The 19,623-nt window shown below is 49.0% G+C and overlaps 1 protein-coding gene across 9 annotated transcripts in view; it reads left to right on the plus strand.

Annotated features, from left to right (window-relative positions):
- Window positions 1-19,623, plus strand: part of LOC134556854 (uncharacterized) — a 96,237-nt gene that overhangs the window by 66,333 nt on the left and 10,281 nt on the right. The window contains exons 11-23 of one of the 9 annotated variants that reach the window (XM_063409236.1): window positions 241-335; window positions 733-882; window positions 1,076-1,230; window positions 1,549-1,684; window positions 1,762-1,896; window positions 2,103-2,279; window positions 2,477-2,632; window positions 3,118-3,219; window positions 3,522-3,624; window positions 3,909-3,968; window positions 4,046-4,175; window positions 6,293-6,666; window positions 18,887-19,007. In XM_063409236.1, the coding sequence (XP_063265306.1) occupies window positions 241-335; window positions 733-882; window positions 1,076-1,230; window positions 1,549-1,684; window positions 1,762-1,896; window positions 2,103-2,279; window positions 2,477-2,632; window positions 3,118-3,219; window positions 3,522-3,624; window positions 3,909-3,968; window positions 4,046-4,175; window positions 6,293-6,590 (1,697 nt within the window). In that variant the 3' untranslated portion in view covers window positions 6,591-6,666; window positions 18,887-19,007. Of the gene's footprint in view, window positions 1-240; window positions 336-732; window positions 883-1,075; window positions 1,231-1,548; window positions 1,685-1,761; window positions 1,897-2,102; window positions 2,280-2,476; window positions 2,633-3,117; window positions 3,220-3,417; window positions 3,686-3,908; window positions 3,969-4,045; window positions 4,217-6,292; window positions 6,667-8,597; window positions 8,740-18,886; window positions 19,008-19,623 lie in introns of those variants that run through there. The other 8 variants (XM_063409235.1, XM_063409234.1, XM_063409237.1 and 5 more) reach the window with 8 other exon arrangements.

Consider the following 19,623-nt stretch of genomic DNA (forward strand, 5'->3'; position numbering starts at 1 on the left):
CAGCCAAAGCTCCAGCTGACTCCCAGGTCCCAAAGCTGAGTCTTCCCCGTTGGAGAAGTGCAGATCCACCACCCTGGCTGGTGCCTCTTGCCTATAGCAGGAAGCTCTTCCTGATGCCCTCCAGAAATCTCAACTGATTCTGTCCTGTCATCTTGCAAGCAGATCTCAGGGTGGTTTGATGACCTTGCTGGAAAAGCAGCTCTGTCTTACTGTCCCTTCTGTGTTTGCTCTGCTGTTTAGACAAGTCAAGGCCAAGGGACGAATCAGACCAACTCACTTGGGAAGTTGTGACCACCTCCTCGCTGTGTTCCCTGAGCATCAGAGACTGTACCCAGGTAATGATCCCCCTCCTTGCTGGGACTCTCATCTGTGGCATCAGCAGGGCACTTGTGTGAGTAAAGGGACCCAAAATCAGTGGGGCTGGTGGGGCTAGAAGGCTCCTGCCATCCCTGAGCAGGGACAACACATGGCTACAACTCTGGTGTCCTGCCAGCAGCTCCAGCTCCAGCAGGAGCTCCAGCCCTGGCCCCCAGCAAGCCCCTGGTTCTCTGCAGGGCCAGCACTCCATGCCCATGAGCCCTCCTCCCTGATGTGGAGGCCCCTCTCTCCTCACCCCCTCCCACACAAGGACTTTCCTGTGGGGTCTGCTGCCAGCACTGCCAGGACCCTCTGCCCAGCCAAGCAGCACCAGCAGGGCACTCAGTGACATGTCTTCCCTCCTTCCTGCTGTAGGCCTTTGGAAAGTACCTCCACTCTAGTGAGAGGACAGATGTCATCCTCGAGGCCATCAGTGCCATGAGAGATGACAGCATCCTTGACAAGGAGGTGCCCAGCAGCATGCTGGATGTGGTCATAGAAGACCCAGACTTCTGGCTGACAGATGTGAGTGCCCTGGGGCTGCATTGCCCTGATCTTCAGCCCTCTCAGGCCTTGTTCCTCCCTCCATCCCTTCCTCACAAATCCAGGTGACTTGGGCATGTGAAGCTGTCCAGGGGCAGCAGAGAGGAATGGGAAGGGCAGCTGAGGACATGGCTGCACTGCAGTGGCAGTGCCATCCTCACTGTATCCTCTCCAGCCACCCAAGACAGTGAACTGCATTCTTGAAAATCTGCCGTGCATCACCACAGAGTCAGGCTGTAAGAAAGTGGAGTCGCTGTTTCTCCTGATGACCAACGAGTACTCCTCAGCAGTGGTCATCGGCCTGTGTGAGATGGCTCTTCAAGGAGACAGGTACTGGCCCTGACCATCTGAAGGGTTGCTCTGTGTGGGGAGAGGGACCCTGAGCCTCCGTGGCTGCCAGATCCAAGGAATGCTGCAGGGCATCCCACGGAGCTGGGCTCTCCATCCCACAAACCTTTCCAGCTCTCTGGCATGTTGGCCAGGCCCGTAGCAGCTAAAGCCAACCAAGCCACTCCAGATCCAGCTCTATGCTCCCAGCCCTGCAGAGAATTCCCCCTGCAGGGCCCTGGGGACCCCCAGCACGGGCTCTGCTCTGTAGGGCTGGTCCTGGCCATGGTGCTGTGGCTGAGGCAGCCCCCTGGCTTCCAGCGCTGTGCAGGAGCTGTGGGACACTCTGTCCTTCACACCTATGATTTTGGACAAGGTCATAACGGAGTTTGCTACCTTGCTCCTGCACCAGTGGTGTGACCCTCCCAGAGAAGGCACCAGCACCTTTCACAGATCTGTGAGTTACCAGAAAAGGCCCCGATCCCTTTCCATGAACCCTCTGCCAGCACCTCGTGTCTGTGTTTGTTCCTCCAGCCATCCTTGGAGCACACTGACTGGGAGGCGTTTGATGATGAGCCCCACATCTGGAGGGATCAGGGGCATCTCAATGAGGTGACGGCCTTCCTGATGCTGGAAGTCCTCGTTAGGCTGTCAGAGAGAGCTGAGATGGTGAGCAGGGTGGTATTGGGGCAGCCACGCTGGCAGCCAGGGCCTGGGGCTGAGTACAAGGCAGTGGCTTGTTTTGGGCTGGGAGTCAGGATGTGGGGTGACCGCTCCAAAAAGCCTCCCTGCTGTGGTGGGGCCTTGGGGTGGCTGCCCTGGGAGATGTCCAGACGTAGCCTTGTCAGAAAATAGAAACTCTCTTCTTCATAAAGGCTAAAAAAATTGAAGCCTTCCTGCCAAGCATGATGAAGATACTGGAAGTTGGCAGTGAAGATGAAAAACTGAAGGTTGTTGTGGTCCTCCGAAACGTCCTGCGTCAGCTGAAAAAGTCAAAGATCAGCTCCATCGCTGTGGCACTGGTGGGGAAGATCGTGCCCCTCTTTGACTCGGTGAGGCTGATGTGGGGTCTGAGCCCCACAGACGGGCACTGCCCCACAGCCCTGCCCTGAAAGCAGCGCTCAGAGCAGGCTCAGCCCCCTGGAATGGATTCTGGGCTTTGCAGCCCAACGCTGCTTGTGCCCGCTCTGCCCTCACCGCAGCCACGGGCAGGCAGTTTCCAAAGCTCACCTCTCCTCCTCCCTAGCAGGAGTGCAGCCAGCTGCGAGAGCTCGCCCTCTGTCTCCTCAGAGACCTGCTGAGGTCCGTGGTGAGCAGGGATGAGAGGAAGATGAGGAGGGAGGTGCAGAGTGCAGTGATCCCGCTCCTCTTCCGTGTGAACGATCAGTACGCCGGAGTAGCCAAGGTACGGATTTGAAGGCTGAGCACTGATCTGGGGGGCTGGCACCTCCCAGGGATAGCAGGTACTGGGGCAAGGGCTGCTGGCATGGGGCAGGGCTCCCCCAGTGCAGCCCCTGGGCAGGGTCCGTGTGGATACAGCACGAGCAGGGGTGGACTAGGTGGCTCAGCCATTTTTAACACCAGTCCTGCCTGCTCCAGCCAGGCCCAGCAGCAGCTCGTGGACACTGAGGCAGCACCCGAGGCCTGAACGTGAAGCCCAGAGGCTTCTGAACCCTCCAGAAGCCCAGAGGCTTCTCAGCTTCCCCATAAGCATCAGAGGCCAGTGCTTCAAGCCTCAGTCAGTCACCCAGGGCTGTCCCCAGGATACTCCAAGACATTCAGGCTAGGACAAGTCACAGCTTTCTAAGGGTGGGATCACCACAGGAATAAAGCCAAGAGGTCTCTTTCCCCAGGCCCTGGTGCCACCTCTGAGCTAATGCTGTTCTGCAGGCTTCTAGGGAAGCCCTTTTTGCTCTTGCAGAGCTTTTCAAATGGAAGCAGCTCAGGCACCTGCTGCAGAAAGAGCGGATGTGGGAGCTTGGAGAATGCTTGGTAAGGATGAGCCACAGGGCCCAGGCTGGGTGAGGGCTGTCCCTGCCCTGTGTGTGTGCCCATGAGAGCCCAGGGGAGCAGAGGCTGCTCTGAGTCCTGCTGCCAGGGCTGGGCAGGAGCACAAGGACCTTGTTCCTGTCCTTGAGAGCAGAGCCCCAGAGGCTCCTCTCCAGGTCCTGTTCCCCTTGCTGTACCCAGCAGGAGGGAGGGCTCAGCAATGAGGGGTGCTGGCAGGAGGGACAGCTCCAGCCAACTGGGGGGCTCTGTGACAAGCCTGGAGACATCCCTGGTGCTCCCTGCAGCTGATGAAGAGGGAGAGCAGGGCTGAAGAGTACATGCAGCAGAGCCTGCCCTACCTGAGGGACCCTCAGCCCTCCGTGCGCCTGGCGGCCGTCAGGTTCATCAGTGAGTCCCAGCCCCTGGGTTCATGGCCACGTCCCTGCCCTGCACAGGCAGCAACCCTGTGGCTACCCCAGCCACCCTGTGGCTACCCCAGCCACCCTGTGCAGAGCCTCAGCCTCCCTCTGCCCCCCTGCCACGAGCTGGGCTCGGTGGCCACCTTGCTCAGTGCCACCCCCATGGCTGCGGGTGGCCCCTGGGCCAGCCCTGCACAGTGGGAGGGTGGCAGGGCCGGTGTCACCCTGCTGGGAGCGCCCTGGGAGCAGGGAATGACAGAGCTCTGTGCCCAGGGAGCGCCACGAGGCACATGAGGAACCAGGATCTGGAGACTCAGGCTCATGTCCTCAGAGGTGAGTGGGCTGTGGGGGATCTGGAGGGGCTCTGCACACATGAGGCTTCATCTTGGCTCTGTTTCTTTTGGCCACAGCCCTTCAGCCCCTGGAGACAGACAGGGATATCTCAATCAGCTCCCTGGCAGCCCACACGGGCTTGATCCTGAGGGCTCCAAGGGCCCAGCGAAGATCGTGGATCGTTCCACAGTTGTGCTGCTGGCGCCGGTGAGCTCAGCAGAGCTGCAGCTTTCTGTGGATTAATAAAGGTGGAGAAACGCATCCAAGCCCGTGGTATCCCACAGAGTGTGCTGAGCAGACTGTGTCCTTCTTGGCCTGTCCCACAGGCAGTGGGATGCTTCCTCTTCACACCCCTGCCATCCCAAAATGTCCCACTTGGCCCCAGATTGCAGGCACGGGGCCCCAGATTTTGTGCAGAGGGCCTCAAATTGCATCCCTGCTACCCCAAAATGTTCCTGTGAACCTTGAATTGTCTCTGCAGAGCCCCACAGTGTCCTCGACAGACTCCAGATTCCATTCCATGTATTCCAAAATGCCCCACTGAGTCCTGGAGTGCAGCTATGAGACCCCAGATGGGCTCTGGCAGCCCCACTAGGTGTGGAATCATGAGAGAATGTTCAGCACTGAGTGGACCTCAGTGGGTTCCAGAGCTCCTGGGGAATGCCAGGGGCTCGAAGCTGGAAATGAGTGAAGCCCTCTGTTTTGAATGTGGCATCTCTGTGTTTCCCACCAAAACAAGCTCCCTCCACGCACTCTGGGGAAAGCCTCCAGCTCCCCACCACACATCCCCAACAACGAGGAGGTGATGCCATCCCCAGGCACTGGGAAAAGCAGCACCAGGGCTCGAAGAGTGAGAAGGAATGGGCAGCCCGGGCACCTGGGGGAGGAACCAGTGTGTCCTGCCCTGTTTTTTGTTTAGAGGGGCAGAGCATGTGCAGGCTGCAGGGTTTGGGGTCTTTTCACCAGTGCTGCTGTTACCGAAACCCTCCGAAATTGTCAGGATAAAGACTCCCTTTAACAGTGTCTTTGAGTGTTAGAGAGGGAGGTGTTCCTTTATTTTTGGCCAACAGGGATGGCTGACCCACCAAATTCTGGCCTCCACATTGACACCAATACAGAACTGTTCCACTTATTTATACATTTTTAGCAAACAAAGAAATTAATGTTCATTGGTTCTAAGTCTAATTAGTATTCTGTCCTCTACTGGTGATTGCTTTCTCACTCTTCATGCTATTTTGCAACACATTTTTTCATCCTTTAATCCTCTTTTTCTTGGCTGGGGAATCTCCAGCTTTCCAGGCCTTCATCTTTTCCATATCTTCTTGTTTTTTGTTTTCCCTTGCTCTGCCTCAGCTCTCCTGTAAGTAGTAGAGTTGTCATGCTTTGTCACTTAATATTAAATCTTTAGCTCATACCCTTGTCAGTGATTTTTAAGTGATCTCAAATCTCTGGTTCATAGCTCCCAGGTGAGGGGCAGCACCGTGGGGCAGCTGCTCAGGGGTGTCAGGGGACCCCTCTGCTCCCTGCTGATCAGCTCAGGGGTCCCTGGCAGGTCCCAGCCCCGGGCCCTGCTCTGTCCCCGGTGTCCTTCTCCTGCAGAGCAGGATGGCCATCAAGTGGCTGGTGCTGGGACTGGCACAGGAGCTTTTTATCCCAGGCTGCTCCAGCAGAGCGTGCAAAATCCCGTCCTGCTCTGTAGGGAGTGGCGGGAGTGTCAGGTCAGCGAAGGGTTCAATCACTGGGCAAAACTCAAATCAGTGCCTGAGGGTTTATCTGGTTTTTTCTGTCCTGTGCTTGCCCAGGAAAGCTGCTGCTCCAGGGGTAAAGCAAAGGGAGAACAACCCCTGCCCTGAGCACAATGCCTGTTCTGAAGATCAGCTGTGTTGGAGTTGAGCTGTTAGGGATTTCCATCAGCTCAAATAATTGATTCATATCTACATATCTATCTATCTATCTATCTATCTATCTATCTATCTATCTATCTATCTATCTATCTATCTACAAAAAGCCCTTAAGAAATATTTGGTTGATATTATTTATTTCTTTCAGTGCCCTGTCCCTTGTTTTTCTGCTGGGATCTGTGCCTTGATGCCCTGTTTGGGCAGTGCCCTGATCAGTGAATCCTGTCATTCCCCTCTGTCTGCCTGCAAAGGTGTTTTTCATTTTAACGTCACTTTAAAGTTGAGCTTTGTCCACCATGCTCTGCAACAAGAAATGAATGACTTATGCAAAGCTCTTAAGCTGGACAAGTTTATTCTCCTGAATGTTTTCACCAGAACAATTTAATGTTTCGGGGTTTTTTTAAGCGTTACTGTTTTTTTCAGGCCAACCACGAGCAGAACAGGAAGGAAGCTTCAAGAAGAGCTTAGGGCCCTTCCTAAGGCAATCATGCCTCCAACAGCAGCCCACAAACACCTCTGCCAGTGGCTTTGGAGCAAGCTGATGGCCGGCTGCCCCGGGGAAGGAATATGCTTTGAGTTTACAAGTGGTAGTGACATTACCTACAAACCTTGTTTCCATCTTCAAGCTGAGGCTCTCCTCCAGAAGAAAACACTTCTTATGCCACAGGTTGAAGGGATGGAAGGCACAAAGCCACTGGGCAAGTTGCTGCCTGGAGTTTAGATTGCACGGACACAGGGAAGCTGCAGCTCAGGCTCCTCGGAGCCTGCCAGAAGCCTCTGGACTGTGAAACACCTCCGTGAGTACTGCAGGGGAATGCAAGGCTGGCATGGCTGGGGAAAGGGTGCAGACCAGCAGCTGGAGGAAGGAAATCCACTCGTGGAACAATTTGGGGAACACAGCTCCTCTCTGTTCCCTCCTGGCTCAGGAGTGAGAGCCCAGGCTGAGGCTGTGTCTGTTCTGTGCTCAGTATTGGATGCTGAGCACTAAAGTGGCACAGGAGCACTGCAGGGACACGGGTGAGGCTGGGAGGTGAGATGTGAGCTCAGGGGACAGCCTTCAGCTGGATTTGTAGCAGACAGCTGCCACTGAAGAGACACTTGGTATTAGTCCAATTAATACCTCAATTAGTGCCTGCATATACTGGAAATGCAGCACAGCATCCAAGCTGCAGAAGTGCAAGGACAGTACAGGTTTGTGTTGGGCAGTGCACAATTCCAGGCACAAAAAGCCTTAATGGACAACTTCTGTGATTTCTTTTGTGTTGACACTTCTTATCTGCTGAGTATTTAGCGTCTCTCCCCGAGGAAATGTGTGGCTTCCCCAGGGACCACAATCTTAACACTGGTAGGATTGGTTCCTCATTTCAGGTTCAGAGGCTGTTGTCCCTTTCTAATGCTTTTAGTTTGTTTGAAGTCACTTGTAGTGATTTCAGGATTAAATATAGAAACAAAAGATTAAATATAGAAATAAAGAAATATAGAAACAAAAGACTGACCAAAGTAGTTTCTGATTTGCACAGTTCTGTATATAATGTGATCCTGTGCCAGGACTGGGACTGCTGCTGTGACACAGAGACCAGGTGGGAGCTTTCTCCCAAACCCTACATGCAAACACCATTTCACCAAAATCCTGTTCACATTCTGGACCCTTTTGCAAAAAGGATAAAAGGAATTGATCCCTTATAAGCATATTTGTGGTAAAGGTATTAAAAACCATCTTGTGTCCAGGTGTTTTCATCTATAAATGGTCTTACAGCTGACCTAGCCGTGCTTCAAAACATTCCTATGGCTGGAACTGAAGGAAAAGTTTCAGTGCCTGGATTTGTGTAAATGAAAGCATAAGCAGAGTGTGAGTGATCTTCTGCCCTTCTGGAGTGAGGTAAAAAGGTCAAGGAGAGCTGAAAAAAGGACAGGACAACTCTACCTGGGAATAAACTTTTGAGTAGCTGCTTTAGATCTGAGGTGGAAATGGCTGCTGTGTGTTTCCCAGGTCTGTATCTTAAATATTTCACACTGAGATTGTAAATCTATTATCTGGATCTTGGAGAACCAGCCTGGCACAACCCCCTGAGTTCTCCAGCAAGATGATCTGTGTTTCTCTGACAGCAGTACTGGTGCTGCTGGAATGAGTGGTTAGTGGCTTGGGAGATGCTGCCTGGCTTTGGGAAGGAGCTGGATGTGGTTGGGCTGCTGCAGCAGCCCTGATGGCTTGGGGTGAGGAAAAAAAGGCGTGGGAGGGTTTGAAAGTGAGTTTCTAGTGATGGTTGAAGTCCAAAGTCAGAGCTTTGCTCCTGCTCTGCCTGAATTAGGTGTTTGGATCAGGGATATGAGCATGTTATGGTTCTTAGGCTCTGGGCTGTCTCTACAAAGAACAGAAATGGTCCTGTCTGGGGACTTGGTCAGCAGCTCTGCTGTCTCAGGGATGGGAGGTTTCATTTTAGTCCTTCAGCTAACTTGTTTCTCAGTTTAGGAAGCGTTGCTGCTTCTGTTTACATTAAAGAAACTTCTATTGTGACAAAAACATTGTGAAGGACACTTACTCCCTGGTAAGGAAAACACAAGCTTTGCCTTTCCTTTTTCTAAAACAATCAATTTACAGACTCCCTCTGAGAATGTCAGGCATTGTACAGACACCCTAGGCTCTTGATGAATGTTGATGTTGTTTTTTATGAATTATATTATCTTACTCTGCAGGAAACACACATTTATCTATTTAATTTTGTTCTAGAAAAGAAGAAATAAGTGAGAAAATAGAAACAGTGGAATATGGGTCCTGTTTTTCTCTGCTAGATGGACTTACCTGCTTTGCTTTTCCTTTTCCTGTTGTCACCTCATGTTATCAATCACCAGCAAATCTGACAGGGGTCTCACCCTTGGTGAGTAAATTATTCCTGTGAGCTGGCTGGAGGGCACCCAAAAGCTGCAGACAAGCATTCTGCTGGTCCTGTGTCTGCTCCACACTGGTGACAATGACACCTTCTGGTGCTAATCTGGTCTCAGAAAAAGCATTGTTTCCTGCCAGGAGGACAAACACAAACCCACAGGCTGCGATGCTTGGGCTCTGAAGGCATTGAAAGGCTGCAGATGGTTCCAATTGACACAGATTTTGCAATATGTGGATTTATTCTCTTGCCAGCCCCTGGGAGGATCATACATGTCCTGACCCTCTGCCCAAGGCTGTGTGAGCAGTAAATGAGCTCTGTGAGGTGGCAGAGCACCAGGCACGCATTTGGCAGGCAGGGGGTGCCCAGCAGCTCTGCCATGGCTCCTCTGCCACCCCAGGGAACCTCATGCCCCAGGGCCCTGCCATGCCAACGTGCCTGGGCACAGAGCTGTGCACTGAGTTTGCTCCAGTCTATTGTTTTCTATGAGAAAAGAGACCACATTTTAGTCTTTAGAAAAACCCCAAACCAAATCCCATGCTAATGGGGTCTGATGCTTTTCCCTCCAGGCTTTTCCAGGCTTGCAGGAAAGCAGCTGTTGGGGAGCACCACTGAAAAATAACCTGCAAGTGGGAACACAGAGTTCTCAAAGGATCTCCTGTGTACCTGCTGCTAGGGGTGCTTGACCCTAAAGTGACTCTAAATTGGACAGAGGTGGATTTGATGGGTGGACTGTAGGATGGATAAGAGAGTGTTTGGATGGTCACTTGCACAGGGCTGTGGCCAATGGCTCAGAGTCCTGGTGGACATCAGTGACCAGAGGTCTGTGTTGGGACCGGTGTTATTTTATATTTTCATTAAAGACACGGATGAAGGGATTGAGGGCACCCTTGGTAGGTTTGCACCAAGCCGAGGGTGCAGTGCCACCCTGAGGGACAGGGACATCCAGAGGGACCTGGGCAAGCCCCAGAAGTGGCCCATGGGAATCTCATGAGGTTTAACAAGACAAACGCTGGGGCTGCACCTGGGTCGGGGCAAGGCTGGGGATGGGCAGATGGAGCAGCCCTGGGAGAGGGGCCTGGGGGTGCTGTGGGTGAGAGCTGGACCTGCCCCAGCCCTGAACCCCCTGCCCTGGGCTGAGCCCCAGCATGGGCTGCAGGAAAAGGATTGATGCCCAGACTGGGGATGCTTTTAAAAGGCAACCTTTCAGACTTCAAAAGCTTCAGTGCATGTGCTGTTATGGTTGTTAATGAGTTTTTCTCTTAGAGCAGGAGCTTGTGCTTGGTCATAAAAATAATTTTAAAATAATAAACAAAATATTTGAAGCAGAAGTTTTTGAAGGGTATATCAGTTCTGCACTAGGATGGTAATTGTAGATTATTTTGGACTCTCTGAGAATAAACATCCCTGTAGAGCTTTTGTCTGCCCAGGGGTCAGCACAATAGAAGGAAATGGAAGTTTAAGAAGTGTGAGTTAAATGGCTGGAGACTGAGGAGACAAAGTGAATACTCTAAACATGTATGAGAGAAAACTCAAACTCAACTCTGGATGAACAGCAGTGACCTCCCTCACCTGTCCTGGGAGCTTCATCTGCACAATCAACCTCTTCCCTTCATTCTCCTTCTTATCTATGGGCTCTGACTCTTGACAGGCCACTGGGAACAGATCCAGCCCTGGAAATTTCAGCCCAGTAGTGGAGGGGTCAAAGATCCAGGCTTTTTACGGGAAATCAGCCTAATTCCCTGACATAATAGAACAAAAGGAAAGGGTCCCTTGAAATTTCAGGGAGTTGCCTTCTCACAGTGCAATTTTAGAGATCTTATCACATCATGTCAAAAATATTTGCTCACTATTTTATGATGCCTACCTGATTGATTTCTGCCTTTACCATTTTAACATTAATGGTATCAACAAGCTATGTTGATACTAAGGTCATGTCACCTATCTATCTATCTGTCTATCTGTCTGTCTATCTATCTATCTATCTATCTGTCATGTCATCTATTCCATGGGTTTCCTATTTCATTGCTGAGGAGAAGTGGGCATGGTCTGATATAAAAACTCACAACATTTCTGGGAATTAATCTAAAGGAAATGTGGGGTGTGAGGTGCTGATGTAGCTCCTGACTGTCTCTTGCCAATGTTTTGCTGCAGTTTTGTGTTACAAGTTTCTATGATTTGAATTTGAACCAGCATTGTGTTGAAATGAAAGTCACTCTGGTTGTGATTTGGATGTTTCACAAGTGTTTTTAATTACTCAATTTTTAAATGTGTGTTTATGGATGGAAAAATGCAAATACAGTGCCTCTTAGTTAACCCCATTCTGTTCCATCCATAATCCTCAAAAAACTCAGAGTTGTTTGGATTCAGTGCCTGCTGCCTCACCTGTTTCATCCACTTTCCCTCATGCTCTTCTGAGCAGAAAAAGGAAGTTATTGTGTTTATTTCAGAGGCAAAGAACATCTTGACTTGACACCTGTGGAGGGCAAGACTCCCTGAGCTGGAATTCACATCAGAGCCAAAGTGTTGAAGAGCCCTGGTTGCTGGACTTTCCTCCCATGGATCTGTCTAATCCCAAATGTACTGAGAGTTTCTGGGCTGGCACCTGGTCCCCGAGCAAAGGGCCCTTCTCTCAATCATTTTAAGCACAGAGCACAATGATGGTTTTTGTGAACCCCACTTTCTTGTCCTGCAAGGACAGGGGAGGTGACATTCCTTGTTTCTCAGGGTCATTTACATCTCCATGGCCATCTCTTGCACATCTTTGTTGTCTCCTGAGCCCTTGCTCCTGCAGCCTGTATTTCCCACATTGTCCATTTCCCACATGTGCATATTTTTCAGATCCAGTTTGCTGCTGTTGCTAGCTGTTGCTGCTGTTCCTCTTCTGAGGAACATGTTCCTTGTCTGATGAAAGGCTGATGGGGAAAGCTTGACAGCTTAAAGCTGATTTTTCCCTTGTTGAGGATTTCCCCTTGCAAAAGGAAGATCCCACCCTGCTGCTGCAGGCAGCACTGTGTTTGCTTGGCCTCTGGCAGGGCAGGGATGTGCAGAAAAGCAGTGACTTTTACCTGGCAGGTGGTGAATTAATCCCTTTGTGCTGGGGCTAAAAGGGCTGCAGCACAGTTTTCTCAGACCTGTGAATCTTTTGGTGAGATCCAGTTTCTCACAGAAACCAGGTGATGGAGTTCTAAAAACAAATAAATCTGAAGTTGGGCTATCAGTCATTGGGAGCTGCCTCCTCCTGTGCCCCATCCTGTCTCACACTGTAGAGACCTCTGCTTTGGAGCACTTAAATGATTTGCTCATTGCTCTTTCTACCACAGACTTGTGGTAGAAAGAGCAATGTCACAGCTTCTTGTGACTCACTTCAAGCTGGAAGTGCTTTCAATTATGGTCCCAAATGTGCAACCTCAACTTTTCCAGAGATTGAAAAATTGCCTCTAGGCTGTTTTTGTGTGAGACATATCTACATTAACAGTTTTTATGAGCTGGGGCAGGTCATGGCAGCAGTACCCTTGTATTTGGTTCATTCCTGTGTTGGCTGGGGTTCAGTGTGGCTGCATGGATCACATCATGGGACAGGGGTAGGGCAAAGAGAACAACACGTGCTCTGCACTAAACCTTGTCTGTGCAGTCCAGAATACAACAAAGAGATGAAGGAGGATGAGGCTGGTTGCAAATGTTCCTCAGCAGTGACTTTTCCAAGGAGGGTTCAAATTAGGCTGTTGACTGTCATAGGCTCTAAGGAAAGAAAAAAAAGATTAAATTTTCTGCTTGTCAGGGCAAACAGGTTGGTGGAAGAAGGAACAAGGCTGGGCTTGGAAATCAAATCACAGAATTGAGTGTGCAGGGTGTGTTGGAAAGGGGTGAGTCAGGATGGCCAAGACACACTCATGGTGCAGGGCATGAGGAGAGAGCTTGGATAATCAGACAATGTGGCAATGACCCCGACTATAAATCTCCCCCGCAGCCATAAACTCAAAGATAAACTTGTGCTTATGTTGCAACAGAAAGCAAACACTGAGAAGAAAAATATCAGGCCTGATTGAAGAGGAAGGGAAAATTAACTGGGTTTTTCTTCTGTGTCACTTCTGTCCCTGGCCTTGGCCTGTGGGTTGTGATTGCCATCTCAAGGGCAAGGTGGAGGCACTGACATGTGTGAGCTCAGCCAGTGAGCCCGTGGGTAGGCAGCCTCTCTGTCTGTGTGTCTGTCCATGAGTCCGTCTGACTGCACTGCAGGATGCTGCGTTGGGCTCCAGTGCATAAACCCTTGTGCACTTGCTGGCTGTAGGGCAAATCTGCAAGCAGGAGTTGCTTATCCCAAAGGGTATTAGGGCCCCTCTGCACACCCCTGTGTCTTAGGACAAGATGGCCAGGGAAATATCCAATTTCTTTAAGATGATTTTGAAAGAAGCTGTGTGTCTCCTTTTACAGGCGGCTCAGATTTTTTTTTCAGGGAGTAATCAAAGAAAATGTGGGTCCCATTTTGGATTTAATTTACAACTTTCTCTTTTATGACCCCTCTTTTATTAAAGGAACAGCTGTAACAGCTAGTTTCGATATTATGCAGCAAGTAAACAACTTATTCTGATAAGTTTAGTTAACTGTTAATTAACTGTTAACTGTTTAGTTTCCTTTCACAGAAGGCTTTGAATCTTTGGATCCATCAAACTGTGATGGAACTGCTTTATCCAAAATATTGTTGGTTCACAGAATCACAGAATAGCCTGAGTTGGAAGGGACTCAGAAGGATCATCAAGGATCATCAAGTCCAGCTCTTAAGTGAATGGCCCATTTGGGATCAACCCCAAAACCTTGGCACTATTAGCACCTGCTCTGACAACTCAGCTGATCTCAGGTTGTGTCTCTGCAAAACTGGAGGGGTTTTGGATTTCTGGGATGCTGTTGGGTACTGACTGTGCCATAGCAGCCAAAACCAGCTCCCCTGGACACGCACGGCGGGTGCACCAATGCTTGGAAAAGGGGGCTGCTTCTTCTGAAAAGATATCAAAGCATTTTGAAGTCAGAGAGTAACAACAGCAAATACAGCTCTGGTTTGGCCCTCTTGGAAGAGAGTGTTCTAGGAAATGGTCTGACTTTTAGAGGAAGTTTATTTTGTAGAGGTTTTGGAGCATTGCCACAAACACTAGAGCTCCCAATGTATTTCTTGCAAGACAATCTTGGTTGCATTCCTTACAGTAATTTTCCAAACTCTGGTATTGGCAATAGTACAAAAACGAGACTCAGCTCTGGAAGAGAGGTGATTTATTTCACACTTGCTGTCTCCCCAGACAAAATTGCTGTTTCAGGGTGATTCGGCCAATATTTGTAGCTCTAACCAGGTCAACAGTGAAACAGCCCAAACACAAATAGTGCATGATCTTGTCTTGGAGAGAGGTCAGCTTCTTGGCAGGCCTCAAAATAACTCTCCCACCACTTAAATTAAAAAAAAAAAATCACAACAGAAGCTACCTAATACTTGAGAAGGTGATTGGATCATCCTGCAGTGAAGGAATGAAGGAGTTTGGGTGGTTACAGAGCTGCTGGGCCTGGCACAAGTGTGCCACAGCACAGGGCAGGTGGGCAGCTGCTGTGTTGGGCCTTGTTGCCTTGTGATGTTCAAGATCACCTACATTTGCTCCATCCATCCATTTGTTTGTACTGTCAAGTAGTTTTGCTGGAGAAAGTGTTATTGATGCCTTAAGTTTGAGTTTTCATGTATTTCAGACTCTGTGCTGCCCAGGGGTGCAGCTCTGAGCTCACACTCAGGGTCACTCAGCTCTGCACACAGCAGGGACACAAAACAAATCCTTCTCCTGCTGCACACAAAGGACAACTTTCAGCCCAAAAGCACAAACAAGAGTGGGCTGGAGGGAGGAACAAGAAGGATGGGACCTCACAGCCTGGAGCTGTAACTGGAAAATTAAACCCCAATATGCAAAGGGACCAAAACTTATAATAATGTGAGACCTTGTGACTGGTCACCCATTTTTGTGACCATTCTTAATCCACCTTAGGTGTAGCCCTGGTCAGGCCCTGTCCTGCCCAAGGTGTATCCTGGAGGCCTTTCAATAAATCTCTGCTTTATTCTCCAGCTCTGTCCAGTCTCTGTTCCAGGTGAGCCTATCAAGACGATGCTGACTCATCCAGCACCCTGCAGATTTCTGGAGCAGAGGACAGCACATGGGGGACATCACAGCATTTCCATGTTCATCAGAGGAAAAGCTGGTGAAATGTTTGTGCCCTGGCAATGGGGTCCTGCCCAGCACAGTTGCCCTGGGAACTAACAATGATGAGGATTCCAGACCTGAAGGAGCCTGCAAGGGAGATGGCCAGGAATTTTCCACAAGCACATGCAGTGACAGGGCAGGAGGGAATGGCTTCAGACTCATGGAGTAGCTTTAGATGAGAGATTAGGAGGAAGTTGTTTTGCTCTGAGGATGGTGAGGCCCTGGTAAAGGTTTCCCAGAGGAGCTGTGGCTGCCCCATCCCTGAAAGTGTCCAAGGCCTGCTGGATGGGATTCTGGACAACCTGCTGTAGTGGAACTTATCCCTAGGGCGTGGGACTAGATCATTAACTACACCTCCAAGTTCCCTTTCAACACAAAGCATTCTGTGATTCTATAATTTACATTAGTGCCCAGAGCATGAGGGGATCCTTGAGCTGTGTTAACCCATGGAACACTGAAGAGTAGCTCCTGTACAGAGAAGGTTCACCCCTGTGGCCGCATCTTTGTTTCTGACCATGGCCTTGAAGTCAAAGAAGTTTGGTCAAATGTTGGACTTCATTATTTTGGAGAACTTTTCCAACCATAATGATTTGATGACTCTGAGCAAAAGATCAAAATTGTCTACAGTCCATCTGTCCTTGGGGTTAAGAAGTTAATCTCTTCTCATTCCTGCCCTTGGTCACTCTTCTGCCTCCAGGGCAGCTCCTGGCAGTAGAGATTGCTCATGGGGTGTGCACAGGGGCTTAGCATGAGCTCTTTCTGCCTCCAACGTCTCAGGTAGCTGTTGATTCCTTTTGCAGTAATTTGCAGGTGCCAAGATAGGAGATGTGTGTTTTTTCACAGTAGCCTCTCTTCTCACTCTTCTGAGGAAAGCTGAACATGTATGCTCAAAATTGTAGGGTAACTTATTAACCAAAGCCAGAAAACAGCTTTGTTTTTTTCTTGTGGCACCTGACTGGTGAATAGCCTGGCAATAAAAGAGAATTTTATGACCCTACAATGGCTGTCCTTCTTAGGGGTTATCATTTTCATGTTCCAATCTCATGTTCTATTTTCTTAATGTACCAGATTAGCATGGGAATTCCTTGCCAACATGAAAGTGGAGGTTCTGTAAATAAGTGAGATTTGGAAGCCAAAATCTGAGATGAAACACACTGAGACCAGCAGTCTATTGGGTGAAAGGCTGTTAATGCTGAGACTTGGGAAAGATCCCTGTCTTCATCCTTTCAACTTCCCAGAACATGAAATAAGATATATAAGATACTACAGTTGCTTGAAACAAAAAGGAATAAAAGCCCAAAGCACTTGTAATCATGCATATAGCTAAGAAAAACAGGTTCTTCTATATTCATAACATTTGACTTTCATATCTTCTGGTTCATTTATCATGTTGAGTTTCTGGGTAAAATTCTGGTTGAAGTTAACAGTGGTTTTCTGGAGTGACAATACTGGATTCAGATAGAAGGGACTTTGTGCTGTCAGGATGAATCAAAGTGTAGGATTCCTTGGCCATAGGAGAAAATTCATGTTGGAGGTTCTCTCTCTTGGAAGTCGAAATGAAGCCTTGTTCAGGAGTGGAGTTTCTGGGATTACTGCAATATAAATACAATTTAATTAACCAGAAGGAGAAACTTCTTACTGAAGACACAAATTACTAATATTTTTTCTATCCATCACAGAGTTTATAGTCAAAGGATGCAGTGCAAACGCTGTACAAGCTTCTCCAGTTTTTGGATACAGAAGATCTTTGTCTGGTTCTGGTAATTCTAAATTAGGCAGCATATGTTACCCCTGAATTTCTGCCCTATGCTTGCAGAAAGCAGATGTTTGAGGATTTGGTATCACACAGAGGGAACACTGAAAATGGAAAATCACCTTATAGCAGGGCCAGGGGAACTCAATCCTGTCTCTCTGAGGAAGATGTAAATCTGAAACCACTCTTATGTGGTTTGGTATTACCAAATCTTGTCCTTAGAGACTAACGCTTTCTGTGGAAAATGAAACAAGACAAAAGAAAAATTAAAATTTTTGTGTCATATTCCCAGAACATTGGTATCTTCAGTTCTGCCAGCTTGCACTAGAACAGTTGCTATTTATGTTGGCTGGGTTTGAAGGTTTCAGTCTTGTTAGCAATTCCTCAAACCAGGCAATCTTCTAGAAGCCCCCAAGCCCCTCAAAGTGGATTTTTTCTGCTGCATTCCAGAACTGCAGCTCGTTCCCCTGTGCCAGTTCACATCCCATGTTACAGCACGTTCAGGCAGTCCTGTCTGAGCAGTCCAGCCCAGCCCGTGGCACCCAGGGAGACTCTGCTGCCATGGGTTGTTCAGGGTGAACTCGGTGTGGGTGGCACTGGGGACAGGTTGGGAGCAGCACACAGGTTTGTTTGGAGCACAACCCTGCTGTGAAACCGCTGCCAGACTGACTGTGCTGAGAGCCAGGGGACTGGAGGGAAAAAACCTGCAGACCTGGGGTTTCCTGCAGGAGTGGCTACATCACCTTGGCTCATTCCTGTAAATGATTACCCACCTCATGACTCACTGCTGCCTATATTTCATATCTCTAGAGATGTGGAAACCTTATTTTTATGGTGGAGGGGTGATCCTTCCAGGTCAGGGTAGACCTTGCATGAGGGAAGGGCATAAGATAAGGGAAACAAGGTGTTCTATTGTGGGCTTTGTTGTTGGCTTGTTTGGTTTTGGCTGTGTTTGTTGTTGTGGTGGTTTTGGGTTTCTTTTCAAGGAAATGTCTCCAATTTAATGTCCTGAGCCTGAAACATGAGAGTGAAATGGTAGACAAATGTCTGAGTTTTGGAGCATTTATCTGACACACAGCTGCTCTGAGCTGGGGCTGTGAGAGCAAACCAAGCCACACACATTCCCTGGAGGGGCAGTGTGGGTGTGCAGCACAGTGATTAAATTGAAGGCTGATCAGTTTTCTATGATGTCTGCTAAATAAACCCCTGAAACTGAGTTTCCCTAAGGATCAGCCTTCACGTATTCCACTTCAGGGGCACAGGTGCTGCAGTGCTCAGCATAAACCAAGCACGTTAAGGCTTCCAGGAATACTCATTTGCTACCAGAGCAGAATTTGCAAGCAGGAAATCCTTGTTTGGACTTTCTGGGCTGTGGATCGTGATAGAAATATGGACAAAATGCAACAAAACAGAGGCTTGGTGAAAGGGTGAACTGTGGACTGAGAGAAAGTATTGCTATTCTTAGATCCAGCTGCAGTTTGTGCCAGCCCAGGGCTGGGTCTGATGCTTGTGACTAGCTGAGGGACAGCTCACACAGGGCAACAAAATAAAACCATAAATTTGTTGTGTGTCAAAGGCAGAGGCCAAAGTCAAGGCAAAAAATCTTTTGGCTCTGGGGAGAGATCTGGAGTTGAGATCTGGAGCAGGGAAAAGGCGAAAAGAGAGGATCAGGAACTCTCCATGTCACCCTCCTGTTGTAACCTTGTTCTGCATTTGCTGAGAGTTAAAATTGGCTCTGATAGTTTGATTTGCCTTATGCCACCCCAAAAAAACTCATCCAAAAAAAGAGAGAAGAAAGCAGCAGATCTTATCCTCATCTGTACCCTGTGCTTACAGGCTCTGAACTCACAACAGACCTTGGGAGCCCTTGCATGGCCAGGTGGTGCCAGCCTGGGCAGCAGATCTCAAATCCAGTCATTTCACTTGGCTGCTGCAGTACCCAGGGGACAGGGTGACTGCCCAGGTACTTCTAAGCAGGCTCCTGGGAAGTTTTTGGGACTGTGATTGGGTTTTTTTTATGTTTTCCTACTGCAGTCCCAGCAGTTAAAGGACTTGCCCTGTTTGCATTGTTCTTTGACACTGATGAAAGCACTTGAAGTGAAAGCGAAAATTTACAGATGGGAGGAGTCAGTCAAGTGCCTTAATCTCTCAGATCCCATGGACTTCTGCATTTCCTCTGGAAGAGGCACTAAATGAAATGGGATGTGGAAAGGCTGTGCAGGCACTTGGAGAAGAGAAGAGGCATGAAGGCTTCCTTGGACACAACTTCTGAGGTACTGTCTTCTTCTTTAGGGGGTCTTGTTTTCCACCCTGTTCTCTTACAAATTCTTCCTTTCTTGCTTTGAAGTAAACATTCAGAAGCAGGCACTGGAATGTCTGTGGCTGTAGGGAAATTATCAATGTGCTGCACGTTTTCTCCAGAGGGAGGGATGTGTTACTGGTGCTGGTGATCTCTGTAATGAAATACCAGCACATCTGTAGCCCAGACTGGAACTTCCAGAGAGCTCTGTGTGAACTCACACTGATTGTGTGAATGCAGAAACTCGACAGCTTCCTGTTGGTGCATTTATATAAAAGTGTGAGCGACCTCAGAAAGAAAAAGTGTATTAATAGCATTTTCCTGTTCATGTAATTCCTGAATAATTTTCCCCATATCCATTTATCTTTTTTTTTCCTCATCACTCCTTAGCATGTCTTGCTAATATCTTCTTTTCCAAAAGTGCCATCCTGTCATGTTTGCAAATAAGGGAGAATTTGTCAGCAGAGTTGCAAGAGAAATCCCTGCAGCTCTCCTCCTTTCCAAGGAGAAGCTGCCACCCAAGCTGGTGCTGGTTGTTCATGCTCCCAGGTCGAACCTAACTAATGATCAATCCAACCTGGCAGCTCTGG

This window comes from Prinia subflava, chromosome 12 (genome assembly GCF_021018805.1).
Source record: "Prinia subflava isolate CZ2003 ecotype Zambia chromosome 12, Cam_Psub_1.2, whole genome shotgun sequence".
In the NCBI taxonomy this organism is placed as follows: domain Eukaryota; kingdom Metazoa; phylum Chordata; class Aves; order Passeriformes; family Cisticolidae; genus Prinia; species Prinia subflava.